This window comes from Vombatus ursinus, unplaced genomic scaffold (genome assembly GCF_900497805.2).
Source record: "Vombatus ursinus unplaced genomic scaffold, bare-nosed wombat genome assembly UNPS02014820.1, whole genome shotgun sequence".
NCBI classification, from domain to species: domain Eukaryota; kingdom Metazoa; phylum Chordata; class Mammalia; order Diprotodontia; family Vombatidae; genus Vombatus; species Vombatus ursinus.
In genome coordinates, this window is record NW_020954598.1 from 24,994,881 (window position 1) to 25,009,332 (window position 14,452).

The window sequence follows — 14,452 nt, forward strand, 5'->3', positions numbered from 1 at the left end:
CCTGAGACACCTCTCAGGTGAAATGACTTGTCCCAGGTCACACAGGAAAGTTAGTGGGTGAAATAAAGGCTGTCCTGCAGTCAATATGCATCTAGTACCTTGAGTGTTTATATAGGAGTTGGGGATCCCTTTATTAATTTTTAGGAAACCTAGACACAAGCTCTACCTTGAGTATGTTAAGAGATTTTCCTGGGTCAACTTCAGGTGGACTCTTAAAAGAAATGGGTAAAGTCTGAAGAGGAGTTGTTTTAGGTATGTGTAGGGCAGAGATAATGAGTTCCTTTTGGGATATGTTGAGTTTGAGATGTTGGAAAATCAAATGGCTGTGTCCAAAAGGCTGTTGGTGACGTGGGAATAGAACTCAGAAGATTAGATCTTAGGAATCACCTGCATAAAGAATGTAAGTGAACTCATGGGAGATGATGGATGAGATTACCAAAAGAATGAAGAGAGAGAAGAGGGTTCAGGACAGAGCCATGGAGGGACAATCATAGTTGTTGGTGAAAGATGGATGGTACTCCATTAAAGGAGCCTGAAGATTGGTCAGATATAGAATTAGAAGAAAGTAGAGTTAAGAAAACCCAAGGGAAAAAGAAAATGGTGGTGAGGGGAAGGGAGTCAACAGTGTTAAATATCCCTCAATTAATGGGTCCTCCCTCGATCAGACTATTTGGGTCTATAGCAATCCGGAGTTGTAAAGGGGAGTAAGGGCTGTGTCCTTCTTCAGACCTGAGGGCTCTTTGAGGGATGGAGCTTTGTCTCCTCTCTCACACTGGGACTCCTTGAGGACAGGACTGAGTCTACTCCACTCAGACTAGAGGCTCCCCTCCAGACTGGCCAAGAGACTCCCAAAGGAGTGGTCCCTGAGGTCAGGGATGGATCTTCCTTTCATTTCAGGGGCACCCTAGGAGCAGAATTGTTTCTTCCCTCTGACAGGAGGCTCCCTGAGGGCAAGACTTTAATCTCCTCCTAGAGGGTAGGGCTGGGTTTCTTCCCCAAACTGGAGGCTCCCTGAGGGCAGGGCTGTGTGTGTCTCCCCTAGAATGGAAGCTCCCTGAGGGCAGAACCCTAGTTTCCCCTCAGACTGGAGGCTGTCTGAGGGCAGGGATATGTCTCCCCTAAGTCTGGATGACCTGGGCTGGAGCTAAAATGGGACCAGGAACCGCCACGTGGGGGCGTGGGAGACCCTAGGGGGGCGGAGACCCTGGGGGGAGGGGAGGGGCCGGGGGTCCCCAGTCTGGGAGGGGGGGCCCTGAGGGGGGGGGGCCGGAAGCGGAAGTGGAGCTGCACTTCCGGCCCTCAGCGGGGCGGCCATGTTGGAGCGGCGGAGGCGGCGCAGAGGCTGGTCCCGGGTCCCCGCGGCGGCGGCCGGTAGGTGTTGGGCCCACGGGGCCGAGCCGGCCCGGGCCGTCCAGAGGGGGCGCTGGGCCCGGGGCCTGGCCATGGCGGCGGCAGCGGCGGCTCAGTCTGTCGGGCCGGGCCGCAGGCAGCGCCGAGGGGGCGGGGCTGGTGGGGCGCCTCGGAGCCCCTCCCCCACTCCAGCCCTCCCCCTCCTGCCCTCCCCTCCCTTCCCCGCCCCGTGCTACCCCCAGCGCCCACCGCCCTCCCCCTCATAAGTCCCTCCACAGTCATAGCTCCCCACCCACAATTCCCCCATTCTTACATCCTTTCGGGTCCTTCCACCCCCATAACGCTCCCAACCTCCACGACCCCCAGGTTTCCTGCCCCTCCCACCCTCTTCTTTATTCACCTTATCCCACCCTTTTCACGCATACATACCAGGCGCCCCGGGAGCAAGATCTTCTTGCTGACCCCATACCTCGAAGACTCGGACTCTGCTCATACACACTTATCCATTTTTTACTCTTCCACTACCTTCTTCTCGCCCCAGGTTCCCTTGGCCACATCCTTTTCATCCTCATCCCCATTCTTATTCTCATCTTCATCCCCATTCTTATTCTCATCTTCTTCCTTGTTATCCCCATCCCTAACTCCAATCTCATCCCCTTTTCCAACCCCACCCCCATCCCCACTCCCATCTAATCCTCATCTCTATCCCCACCCCCTTCACCATCACAGTTCTCTTCCCTATCCCCATCCCCATTCCCATTCCCATCTCCATCACCATTCCCATCCTAATCCCTACCCCTGTCTTCATCCTCATCCCTATCTTTTCTTGAACCCAGCCATACTCCATCCTGTTCTACTCCTATAAAGTTCAGATATCCCAGCTTCCTGTTGTGCTCCATGGAGCTCTCTGTATTCTCAGGTTTCTTCTCTCAGTACTCCATATATTCATCAAGGTCACACCCCCTCAAAAACAAAACAAAAGAAAACAACAACTGGGCCAGGCATCTTCCTCATTTACTTCTTATTTAGGTTTTCTGAATCAGGAACCCCCCCCCCCCCAACTTCTCACCTGTGGAGCCTCCCGAATCCATGGACCTACAGAACATCCACTGTCTTTTTTGAGTTCCCCATAGGGGCTTTATGCTTCCTCCTCTCAGGGGGTTTCTCTCCAGTCTCCCCAAGCTTCTGTATGACCTTGGGCAAGTAAGTAACTTCCCCTTTTTGAGCCTCAATTTTCCCATCTGTGCAATATGAGTTTAAAGGTCCAATACAGCTCTAAATCTGGGCTTTTTAATCTCCCAGTTTGTACCTTCCAAGATTCTGTGATCCCTTCACTGGTTCTAATCTATTTTAGGCCCCTGTATCTGTGTCCTCTCACATGTTCACACCTCAGGCCCACTCCCTTCTCCTTGAGGCTGTGGGGAAATACAGATCTAGTTGGAAGGCCTTAGGCACCTTGAAGTGCTTCAGAATAACCTCTGCCTGGTTCCTTTATGAGCCCCTGAAGCCTGTGATAGTCTAGGCTTCTGGAAAGCCAGGGTCCTCTCCAAACCAGCCACAGTGGGAAGATGCTCGTGTAGGAAAGCCTGGATGGGATGATCCTCAGCTCAAAGGTCAGGCAGACAAAACAACCCGTGCAAGCCTAAGACTCCCTCCTTTCCTCTCCCCCCTCCACATGCCCAGTCCCAGGACCCCTTCCCTTTTTTTCCACTTCCAAATTCAGATCCAATAAAGGGCTAAGGTCCTGTGAAGGAAAAAAAGATTGTTTGTGGTTTAATGGGGGTGGGGGTAGGGTGGGGTGTCACTATCACTGGCTCAGCCTGCTGCTGTCTGAGCCTAAAGGAATGTTTCTAAACAAAGAGGTGACAATTGTTGCTTCTGGGAATAAGATAATCTACCAGGAGTTTTCAAATTGCTACCTGAGCCCATTAGGACTATGAGAAGTGTATGTGTATGCTGGAGAGACAGCTCCTGGTCTAGGTGTGCATAGGGAATACTACTTAGTTAGGGCTCTGCCTGGGATCCCACAGCACTAAGCTGCTACTGATCTTTTAATGAGTTAGCTGCAGCTGGGGAGGTTGCTTCTGTCCCTGGGTCCATAGGCCCCTGGGAGCAGTGGTATTACACAAATACTTCCCCTTCCTTCCCTTTCTGCTGGAAGCTGTGTCTGTTTGTGGTCAGTGCTGAAGAAGTCAGTCACTCCAAGCAGTGCCCAAGCAGCAGGCTACAGTTGGGTAGATGGGGATCCCCTTTGTCCCCAGGAACCTGGTGCTTATCTGGATGGATGATTGGTGGTAATGAAAGCCACCTGAGGTCTGAGAAGGTGCAGAAGTCTGGAAACATTTCCTATTTGCTAATGAAAAAGAAAGCCTCAGTCTGACTCCACTATCCCAACAACTGGGCCCAAGGAGGCTCTTCTGCGAAGGATTTTGGGCCAAGCCCAGGCCCAGGGCTTCCTGCCAGGCTTTGGAAGGCCTGCCCTTTGATTGTCTCCCTGACTCTGAATTTCCCTGGAAGAGGATGGGGAGGTTTGGTTTGAGAAGACAGTTTCCTGCTTACATGCCTCTCTCTGGGAAGGAACCTGTGAATCATGGGGTGAATTGTAGTTCTCTTGGCTTCTGGCTTTCTTAGGAGGAATGGGGTGGCAGTTTCCCTGGGTGCCATCAGAGGAGAGGGGTGCTGGGGGCCCTTCCCTTTGCCAGGCTGGAATGCCTGAGTAGCTTATTCCTCAGTTTCTTGCAGGTTTGAAAGAGGTTCTTAATCTTTCCATTTACCTATAAATAATTTTAGGGTCCTTAAGGATAAGAAAGCCTTGACTTCACACTCCCTTTGGCCAGGCTCTGGAAAACATAAGTACTGAGACTTAGAGACATGCTTAACAGCCATGCAGGAGTCAGAAGCCTTGAATTTGGATCCCAGCTCTTTGCTTGATATTTGCATGATCTTGTACAAGTTACTTGACCTCACTGGGCCTCAGTTTCCTCATTTGCAAAATAAGGAGGTGATATCTAGATGATATCTAATGCTTCTTCCAAATCTAAATTTATTATCTTTTGGACCCTTGCAGCTAATATTCTTTCTCAGAAATAGTCCAGCACATATTTTACTAGGGGGAAAAAATCCCATAGGGTCAAGTGACTTCTCTGAAATCACTCTGGTTTTAAGTAGCAGAACTGGACTTTCCAATATTTCAGCTTTAAGTCCTATGATTCTTTAGGTTATTTCCTTACTGTAGGTCTCAGTTTCCTTCCTGAAAAAAGGAAAGGGTTGAACTACATGATTCCTAAGGCTCCTTCCAGCTCTAAATTTACTGACCCCATGAGATCACTCTTTCTGGAGGTAGGAGGAGAAGACAAAAGAGTCTGCTAAAGAGATGGCCTAACTTTGGGCTTCTTTCCTCTTTTTGTCACCTGGGGATATTGGTTCTTATGCTACATACCTCACAGGAATGTTGTGAGGATAAATTTGAGTCATAGAAATAGTTGTGCTTTAGTGGAAATAGCGTTAAACCAGAAAAAAGGAAACAGATTTAAATCCTGACCATGTGACCATGGGCAAGTCATTTTTCTCTGAGCCTCAATTTCCTCATCATTAAAATGGGTATAATACACAAACTACCTACCTCCCAGGGTTGTTATAATATACTTTGTAAACTTTAAAGCAGCATGTAAATGAGTTGTAATTGCAGATTTGAGGCCCACAGAGGGGAAATGACTTGACTAATATCACAGGACTAGCAAACACACAGCCTGAAAGATGCCTCTGGCCAAATTTCCTTATGGAACCCTCAAGACTCCAATAGCCAGCCTTCTGGAAAAACTAGCATCCACGCTGGCAGAGGGAAGATTCCTGCCCAGGTCTTTGACTAGAAGCCCTTTCCAGCCTACAGCACTTTGGGGAATGTGACCTCCCTCGGTGGTCCCAGTTTGTTTCCCCCACCCCCAGAGACCTGTGTGCAGGTCCCTTCCCCTGCCTTGCAGAAGTCAAGTTGGCCTCTTCCCATTCCCTGAACTCTTGACACATCTTACCTTCTTCCCTCCAGGTGCTTCCCAGCATGGATTTTCTTGGGTTGACAGATGGTAAGCAGCTTCCTCCCTAAGCTGTAACCTCTTCCCAAGTCCCAGCCCACCTATTGCCATTCACCTTTCCATTAGGCACCTCCCCTCACTTGAATGGCTTGAGAGTCAGCTTTGACTCTGCCTTCTTCCTCGTGCCCCAAGTCCATTCAGCAAGTGTTTATTAAATGTCCACTACATGCCCAGCACTTTGCTAGGGATACGAAAACAAAAACAAACAGTCCCTGCCTTCCAAGAGCTTATATTCTAGTGGGAGTAAATAACCTGAACACAAACACGTGCTGTGAAGTGTGTACAAAGTAAGTACAGTTTTCAGGGGAGTACCTGGCTCTGGGGCTGGGGTCAGGAAAGGCCTCAGATACAAGGTGGCACTTCAGCTGCTTACCAGCTGTACAAAAGTGCAGAGATGGGCTTGGCAGCTAGGCCAGTTTGGCTGAAACAAAGAGTAAATGAAAGAGAGTAAACATATAATAAATAAGGAAAGATAGGCTACAGCTAGACTGTGAAGAGCTTTAAATGCCAAATTGACAAGTTTGTCTTTGATCCTGGAGGTAACAGGGAGAAAGTAGGTTTTCTTGAGCAGGTCAGCCCTTTGCTTTAGGAGCATTTCTGGAGGTTATATTGGAGAGGGGAGGTATCAGAGGCATGGAGGGCAATTAGGAGGCAGTTGCAGTAGTCTGGGTAAGAGGTGATGAGGACCTGAACGAGGTTGATGGCCATGTGAAGAGAGACAAGAGGATAAATTTGAGAGATATTATGGAGGTAGAAATAAAATCTGGAAACTAATTAGAGAGGATGGATGAGGGAGAGAGAATAATTGAGGATTACTTGGAGGTTGTGAACTTAGTAAGTAGAAGGATTATGATACCCTTAACAGAAACAGGGAAGTTAGGAGAAGGGAAGGGTGTGGGGGGAAAGAGAGTGAATTCTATATTGGACATACTGATTAGAAGATGTTTACTAAGGCACCCCTTTGCAAATGTCTAATGGGTAAGCTGGTGATGCAAGACACTAACTCATGAGAGAGGCTACCATAGATCTCGGAGTCATATACAAGAGATGACAATTGAACATATAAGAACTGATGAATTTACTGAGAGTAAGCAAAGAAATCAGGGCCCTGGACAGAAACCTGGGGTACATTCACACAGAGGAGGACCATGAGCCCACCAAAAGTACCGAAGAGGAGTGGCCAGTTGGTAGGAGGAGAACCAGGAAAGAGATGGCATGAAAACTCAGGGAGGAGAAAATACACAGGACAAGAGGTGGTCAAAAATGTTAAGTGCTGCCGAGAGAACAAGGATGAGAACTGAGAAGAATTCATTAGATCTGACAGTAGATAACTTATATACTAGAGACACTTGGACAGAAAGGAAATAAATGCAGAGTTCAAGAAACAGGTTACAAGCCAGGTACGGAGATATGATATAGTAGAAGTAGTAGGGGACCTTAATTATCTGGATGTATTTTTTTTTTAAAAAATCATTGGTAATTTTGGAGAGAGCAATTTCGTTTGAGTAATAAGGTTGCAACCCAGATTTTGAAGGGTTGGGATGTGAGTGAGAGGAGAGTAAGTAGAGTGTAGATTGAGTTTTTCTAGGAGTTTAGTTGTGAACAGATGGAGATATGTAATAGAAATATGGGATCTGAAAAAAAAAAGTTTTGTTTTGTTTTTTAGGATAAGAAAAACTTGGGCATGTTTGTAGGCAGTAGAGAAGGAGCCAGTATGTAAGGAGGGATTGAAAATTAAGAGAGGTTATAGGACCAAGCTGCTGGAAGAGGTAGGAAAATATAAGATCGAGGCTACAAGTAGAAGGATTGGCCATGGCAAGGAAAAAGGACATCTCTTCATCAGAGGCTGGACCGAAAGAAGAGAAGATGGGGCATAATATCTAGGGAGTTTGAGATAGAAAACGCCGCTCAGGTTAGCTCTGTTTTATCAGTAGATTATGTGACAGAGGAAAAGAAGAAGAAAGAAAAGGAAGGAGGTATGAGGAAGGGAAGAAGGTATGGTGTGAGGGGTTTAAGTTTGGAACATCTCTCTTTTGGGGATATGCAGTAGAGAATCAAGAGAGAGTCAAAGGATTGCCTTGCTGCTTTGAGGGCTAAGTGGAGATTAAATAGCATGGATTTGCAGTGGATCTGAGCAGCATGGTTCAGCAGCACCTGGATAGGAGCAGAGATCTCCATTCAACCTGTATGTGTCCTCTGTTTCCTGCACACAGCATTGCCACAACCCTCATTGCATTTCTTATCATCCTTCACTTGTCCTGTTGATAACTTCCTTACCAGTCTTCCTGCTTCTAATGGCTTTCCTCTCCAGTTCATCTTTCCTAAAGATTCCCAAATAACCTTCCTGATAAGTGACCTTATCACTCCCCTTCTCAAAAACCTTCAGGGGTTCCCTTGTGCCATGTAGGGCAAAAGAGGAATTTACCCTGACATCGAAGGCCCTTCATAATTTTGTTACCACTGTCCTTTCCCATACTGTCTCAATACTGTTTCCCTTCACACACTCCAACCAAAATCCAGCCATACTGGAGGACTTACTGTTCTCTAGCCTTAGCCTGTCATGCTTCAGACTTGAACTGTATTCCCCACTCTTCTTCACCTCTTAATTCTTCTCTTTCCTCAAGGCCTACACCTCAGGTGTCAGTCTTCTCTGAACCTGTCCAGTTAAAAGTATTCTTTCCTTCAAATTTTCCCTAGAGTATGTAGTCTAGATCTCTCCGTTGTCCCTGTTGTTCTCTACCTTGTATTATCCAGGGGTGGGGAACCTGTGGCCTCTAGGTCCTTAGGTATGGCCTTTTGACTGAGTCCAAGTTTTACAGAACAAATCCTTTTATGAAGGGGATTTGTTCTGTGAAGGGTGAATTCAGTCACAGGGCTGCACTTGAGGGTGCAGGTTCCCTACCCCTGTATACTTCAGTTAAAGTCAAAGACGTGACTATATGCAAGGCATTGTATTGGATCCTGAGGATTCATGAAAAAAAAAGTCCCTCCTCTCACGGATCTTCTAACTTAATGAAGGATACACCATGTAGCAGATAAATAAGCAGAAAGTCATGGAAAGTCATGTCCTGAGGGACAGAGCACTAACAACTGGGCTGATTTGGAAAGACCTCAGGCAGGGGCTACCTCCAGTGCTGTGCTTTGAAGGAAGCTAGGGATTCTCGGAGGCAGATATAAGGAGAGCGTTCATTCCTGACATTGGGAACACATATTGACAGGTATGAAGAAGAGAGATGAAATGTCATACACAGGCAGCAGCTGTTTAGACTGTCTTGGAGTAGAAAGTTCATGAAGGGAGTACCATGAAATAAGACTGGAAAGGATAGGAAGCATCTAGATCTTTAGATTTGAGATCTTTAAATGCTGGGCTGAGGAGTTCCTGTTTTGTCCTAGAGGCAATAGGGAACACTTGATGAAGGTCTTTTGAGTTGGGAGTGATATGATCAGATATGCAGTTTTAGGAATCTCAATCTGGCCACTCTGTGAAGGATAGTTTGGAAAAAGGAGAGACTAGGCTGAGGGAGAGCCATTAGGAAGTTAGTGAGATGGTATAGGTTAGAAGTGACCAGCACCTGAATTAGAGTGGGGACTGTGTGAATAGAGAGGACACTGATGTGACACATTCCGAAGACAGAGAATCAACAACCCTTGGCAGCTGATTGGATGCTGAGTGTGAGAAGGAAAGAAGAATCAAGTGACTATTAAGGCTAGGGGTACCCTTAATAGAAGTAGGGAAATGTTGAGGCAAGATGTAGAGGGAAATGAGGAGTTCTGTGGTAGAAATGGTGCATTGGAGATATGTGCAAGAAGAAACAAAAGAGGGTCACTGAGGCATCTTTTTTTTTTTAATGCAGAGAAGAGAACAGAAGGAAGGCCAGAAAGAAGCAGAAACAAGTATGACGTCTTTGAATGTACTAAAGACGTATACTGAAAAAGAAAAACAAAACTGTACATATTAGAGATCTTAAAGTTTCATGTGCAGTGTTCTTTTGGTGTTCTGCTGTTATGTGGAAATGTTCATTTTATTTGGTCTTTAAGTTCAGAATAAACAAAAATTTAAGTCTGGTTTGTACTGTGGGTACTCTGGAGTTCAGGAGACAGAGCAGGGCTAGATATCCAGATTTGGGAGTCATTTGCATAGAGATGAAAGTTGAAGCCATGGTGGTGATGAGATCACTAAAGGAGAGTGTCGAGAAAGAAGAGAAGAGGGCCCAGGACGGAGGCATGAGTAATGCTCAGATGATCCAGCCAAGGTGACCAACAGCAGCTGTCAGGCATCGAGGACAAAAACCAAGCAAGCAGCATTAAGGAAGCATAGGGACGACGGTGATCCACAGGGTCAGAACTGACTGAGGACAGCAAGCAGACTAAAGACTAGGGAATTAGTTTGGGAGATAATGTCATAGGATCATACATTTAGAATTGGAAGGGACCTTAAAGGCTACTGAGCCACCTCATTTTACTGATGAGGAAACTGAGGCACAGAGAGGTTAATCACATAGCTAGTAAGTTTCTGAGGTGGGATTTGAGCTGAGGATGTTGTAGACTTTAGAGAGTATGTACATCTTAAATCAAGCAACTAACACCATTTGTCAAGTGCCTGGCACTGGGGATAGTGAGAGTAGTCTGTGCCCTCAGAAAGTAGGCATTCTACAACATGTCCATGGATACATGCATAGAAGATAGATATTAACTAAATACCTAATAATTGGGGGATGGGAGAGGGGTTCAGGAAAAACCTCCCGAAGGAGGTGACACCTGAGCTGAACAGGTGAGCTGGGGAAGCTTTCAGACCTGTAGGCATGGGATCCTGTCTCCCTATCCTCCTCCCCCAGAATGTAAGCTCCTCAAGGGCAGGGCCTGTGTCAGTTTTCATCTTTCCCCAGGGCTGGGACTAGCACAATAGACAATAAATGTTTAAGGTGAATTATCTTCTGAAGACATCCTTTCTGAAGGCTGCGCTGAGGCTGTGATTGTGTTGTCCTTAATTGGGCTTCCTCTTTTTCTTTGAGGTGTCAAGCACTGGTTTGTGGGCCCTGGACAGCTCTTCACAGCCTAATGCCATGAATGTGGAGGTGGATAATGTGGAGGAGAAAGCTGTCCATTCATGGTCCAGAATCTCCTCTGCAGGACAGAAAGCCTTGGAGGAAGCACTCCTGGTCTTCAACCCCATGTCCAAGGACCTCAGTGACACGGAGGCCCAACTGGTGGCCTTTCTCCAAGGTCTCCGGGAGGAGGGCTACCAGCCCACTATCCTTCGGAGCAAAGATGTGTATGGCTATAGCTCCTGCACAGCCGACCCCCCCAGCCAAACCAAACACCATGTTGGCCCTGCTGCTCAGGCCAAACCACTGCCCTCGGACGTTCCCAAAGCCACTTCCAGGAGCCTGCTGGCTGTCCCAGGGACCATCCTGGGGAGGTCTTCTAAAGTCTCTAGTTCCCCAATAATCAAAACCAGCTCCACCAACCTTTTGTTGAACTCTCTGAAACAGTCAGGCTCAGGCAGTGGCAAGAACTCATCTGTGGGCTTCCCTACCCACATGTATCCTGGAGTATACCCGGCTATGCGGCTCTCTGTTGTTCTGGAAGCCTTGGTCCCTTTAAAGGCTACAGCATCCTGTTTAAACTCCAAGTACAAGCCTCTGGGGATCTCACATTCAGACCTTAAGTTACTGAAGGGCTCAGGGAGATCCCGGCAATCAGCTCCCAACAAAACCACTAATAAAGGGCACCGGTGTTTGATCCGGAAAGCACCAGACCGGGCTGCCCTCTCAAAGGGTGGGCGACGGGGCCCCAGTGGTGGCGTCCTTCGAGAGAGCAATGCCTGCAAAGCTTCAGGCATCCTAAATGGTAGGCGTCGAAAGAAGGGGACCCAGGCGAAGACTTCTAAGAGCGGGGCCAGGACTGCCTGTAGGGGTGGCAGAGGCAGCCATCCAGAAGCCACAGGGCCAAAGAGGAAAAGATCAGAGGAAGCTAAAGAAACCCCAGCCAAGAAGAAAAGCAAGTTGGGGCCTGGACTAAGCAAAGCTAGGCTAGTGCCAAGCTCGCCAAACCTCCTGAAGTTCCGGGTCATCAAAGTGAATAAACGATTCTCTGATGAGGAGGTGCGGCAGAGAGCACAGAAGATCCTGAGAGTCAATTTGTCTCCAGTGATCCGGATCCAGCCACTGCCCCATTCTGTCTCCTGATTGACTCAAGGTCCAGTCCAGGGCCCATTTCCCTCTGACCCAGCCAGTCCACACACCACTGCCCCCCTTCTCCCCCAACTCATCCACCCTCCCCTGTGGGAAGGGGGAGTGAGAAATTTTGATTCTCCTGCTGGTGGCTGGAGCAGCATGGGTGTTGGGTGACAGTGTGTTAGCTGATACCTGCAGACTCTGGGCAGCTTGCTCCATTCCTGTTTCAGGCTTTCTGGCCAGCAGGCCCCTGGGACTGCCTGCCTGGCTCTGAGCCACGTTCAGAAATGCAGGGAGATGCCTCCCCCGTCCTAAGGGAGAGAGCAGGGTCTAACTACCCACTCTCAAAGAGCCACTTATGGCTTCACCCCAACAGACCTTCCCCAAACCCTTGGGGGAGGCAGTTTTGTCATGACGTGATGCACTGTGATTTGTTATTTTCCAAGCTCTATGTTTACTGATTTCATTTTGATCAAGTTTTATATCTTTCTATGCCCCCATTCCCCCACCCTATCCCAGTGTCTGCCTCCTCCATCAGGGTCAGAGCTTGGGGTTTCCTCCCTCTTTTCAGAATGCATTTATAACTCCTCTTGTTTTGGGTCCTCTTCATGCTTCCAGGAAAGTTGCCACTGAAGGAGTAGAGTGGATTGGTTTCAGTAACAGGTTAATTAACAGCCCCTGGCACTTTCCTTCTAAACTAGTGCCAGGGGGGCAGGCCTGCAGCCAGCCTACTTGGTGACCGTCACCTTAAGTACATTGATCTCAGTAAGGCATCTCCTCAGTGCTGTTGGGAGTGCAGCAGAGGGAGCCAGCGTATAAACTGGCAGGTAATTTAGTGTTCGGGATTTGTTCTGACTTCCTCTGGGTGGCTATAGAAGTCCCTGCTTTCTTGGAGTTTGCTTCTGTGGGTAAATGTGGGCAGAGGCCAGCTCCCCCATCCTGGGACAGCCTGGGTTTGGGCCTTGTGAGCAAAAAGGAGAGAGTCAGATGACTAAGCCCTTCTTTCTGCAAGATCATGGGGGAGCCTGCCAGGTGAGTGAGTGTAGGGTTGTGACCCTAGAGCTGATATCTAGGCCAAGAGAGGAAAAGAGGATTTTTTTTTTTTGGTCGTCTTCTTCCCAGGGGGACAGAACCAGACAGTGACTCCTTGTCTCCCATCCTTGCACACCATGAGTCTGTGGGCAACCATCCAGAACTTCAAGGCCTTTCCTCAGGGCTGCTGTTCCCTCCTGGCTGCTACTTTCCCCCCAGGGCCTTATCTCTAAATCCCTGCAGCTAGACCTTGAGGAATTGTGGCTGTCTAGCCCCAGCCTTTCTTCCCTTCTTTCCCTTCATCCTTGCCCAGAATCTGGTCCCTCCTCCCTTCCTTTCCACCCGTCATACTCTAGGGTCTTGGCTTTGGGAGTATGTGTGGAGGGAGGGGGAATGGGAAGAGAGGTGTTTAGTCTCTTGCCACGTGGAACAAAAGGATGATTGGAAGTAGGAATGGACTGGAGCAACAATGGTCACTGTGTCTCAGGACCAAGACTTTGAGGCCTTAATCCACCTCAGACCCCATTGTGGGCCTGTGAAACAGAGCTGGGAGCGATGGAGCCAGATCATGCCATGCCCCCTCCCCATCAGGGGAATACTCTGTTTCCAGGTTGGCCCCTAGTGCTAGTCAGGCGATGGCAGCTGCAAAGAGCTCCTCTGCGGATGGGTCGATATAGGTTCGGGGCCTGTGGGTGAAGTTCTCCACTATCCTCACTTTCATAGAAGTTGGGGAGGATGAGGTAATGACTGAAAGGCTTGGTCATCTCCATGGCAGTGGAAAGTATTTCCCAACTGGACCCCGGACTCTCAGATGGGGGGCTGAGCTGGCACTCCCCCCCCTCAAATTTGAATCCAAACAGTGTCCCCTTCCCCCTTCATCCTGCCCTCAAGTCATCCACCCTGCCTTTGCCCTCTGCTGTGTGTGGGTCCTTCAGAGTCCATAGTGGCAATGGTGGGGGTGGAGCCTAGAAGGCAGGTCACCATTCCTTCCCCGGTTGGTGTCCTTTGTGACTTTGGGAAACTCGAGGACCAGACCCTCATCCCTGCTGCGTGTTCATTGGTTTGTTTGTGACGTCTCCACGGATGCGGATCTGTGATGTTCGGTATGCAGTTGTGGCCTGTGAAGAGTGCAACTGACTTCAGGGGAAAGCCCTCAGGCCTCTGGGGTCTGAGGTCTTGCCTGCATTTAAGTTAAATGGGAATTATTGACCACTTGCAGGCCACTTGTTCTGCTGTCCTCAGTAAATGGTGCTTCATCCTCTGCATCTGTGTCTGAGTACTTTTTCCCAGACCTTCCCAGAGAGGAGCTGGAATTTGAAGGGATTGGAGGTGGGGAATGGGGACCTGCTGGGAATGAGAAGTGAGAATGCAGAAGTGGAAAATTGAGGAATATCCCCTTCCCTCCAATTTATCCTCAAGGACAATGTAAGGCTGGAAGGTTTTAGGAGAAAAATGGGAGGTCCTTATTTGTCTCTCTCCATAGAGGAATAGCAGGTAATCTCCATGGGCTGGCCCACTAGAGGCAGGAACTCCAGAGAATGGGGGAGGGGGTCATAGATTGAGCTGCAGGGTCCAGTGTGCCCAGGAACTTTTGGGGGGGTGGATCATAGGGAGAAGTTTGAGTTAGTCTTAAGGCAGGAGTACCCCAGCTCTACCTCCTCCATTCTTCTGAACCCCCCCCCCGCCCACTCACACACTCATACTTCAGTCTCCACCAAGACAGTAGGCCTTTCTGAGGCAGTTTAAGAATTTTTTCTGGCTCCTATCCCCTTCCCTGGCCCCAGACCTCTCACTGCTCAGCTTCCC

General features: G+C 48.5%; 2 protein-coding genes across 4 annotated transcripts in view; both read left to right on the forward strand.

Annotated features, from left to right (window-relative positions):
* The first annotated feature begins 1,335 nt into the window (after nt 1–1,335).
* On the forward strand, nt 1,336–13,909 carry CCDC71 (coiled-coil domain containing 71). 3 transcript variants are annotated; one of them, XM_027837248.1, is made up of 3 exons: nt 1,345–1,371; nt 5,393–5,429; nt 10,451–13,909. In XM_027837248.1, exons 2-3 carry the CDS (start codon nt 5,427–5,429, stop codon nt 11,624–11,626), a joined length of 1,179 nt encoding a protein of 392 aa, XP_027693049.1. In that variant the 5' UTR covers nt 1,345–1,371; nt 5,393–5,426; the 3' UTR covers nt 11,627–13,909. The 3 variants fall into 3 exon arrangements, with proteins under 3 accessions (XP_027693051.1, XP_027693049.1, XP_027693048.1); XM_027837250.1 differs by lacking the exon at nt 5,393–5,429 and having other exon boundaries at nt 1,336–1,371; XM_027837247.1 differs by lacking the exons at nt 1,345–1,371; nt 5,393–5,429 and adding an exon at nt 2,084–2,553.
* Nucleotides 13,730–14,452, forward strand: part of LAMB2 (laminin subunit beta 2) — a 23,689-nt gene continuing 22,966 nt past the window's right edge. Inside the window, exon 1 of the mRNA XM_027836900.1 lies at nt 13,730–13,766. Within this exon, the coding sequence (XP_027692701.1) occupies nt 13,730–13,766 (37 nt within the window). The remainder of the gene's footprint in view (nt 13,767–14,452) is intronic.

Excerpts from the sequence above, each read along its gene's own strand:
- CCDC71 (XM_027837247.1), top strand. The coding sequence starts at position 2,491 with ATGCTTCCTCCTCTCAGGGGGTTTCTCTCCAGTCTCCCCAAGCTTCTG. Across the intron at positions 2,554-10,450 it reads TTCTGTATGACCTTGGGCAA|GTGTCAAGCACTGGTTTGTG; the intron begins GTAAGTAACTTC and ends TTTTTCTTTGAG.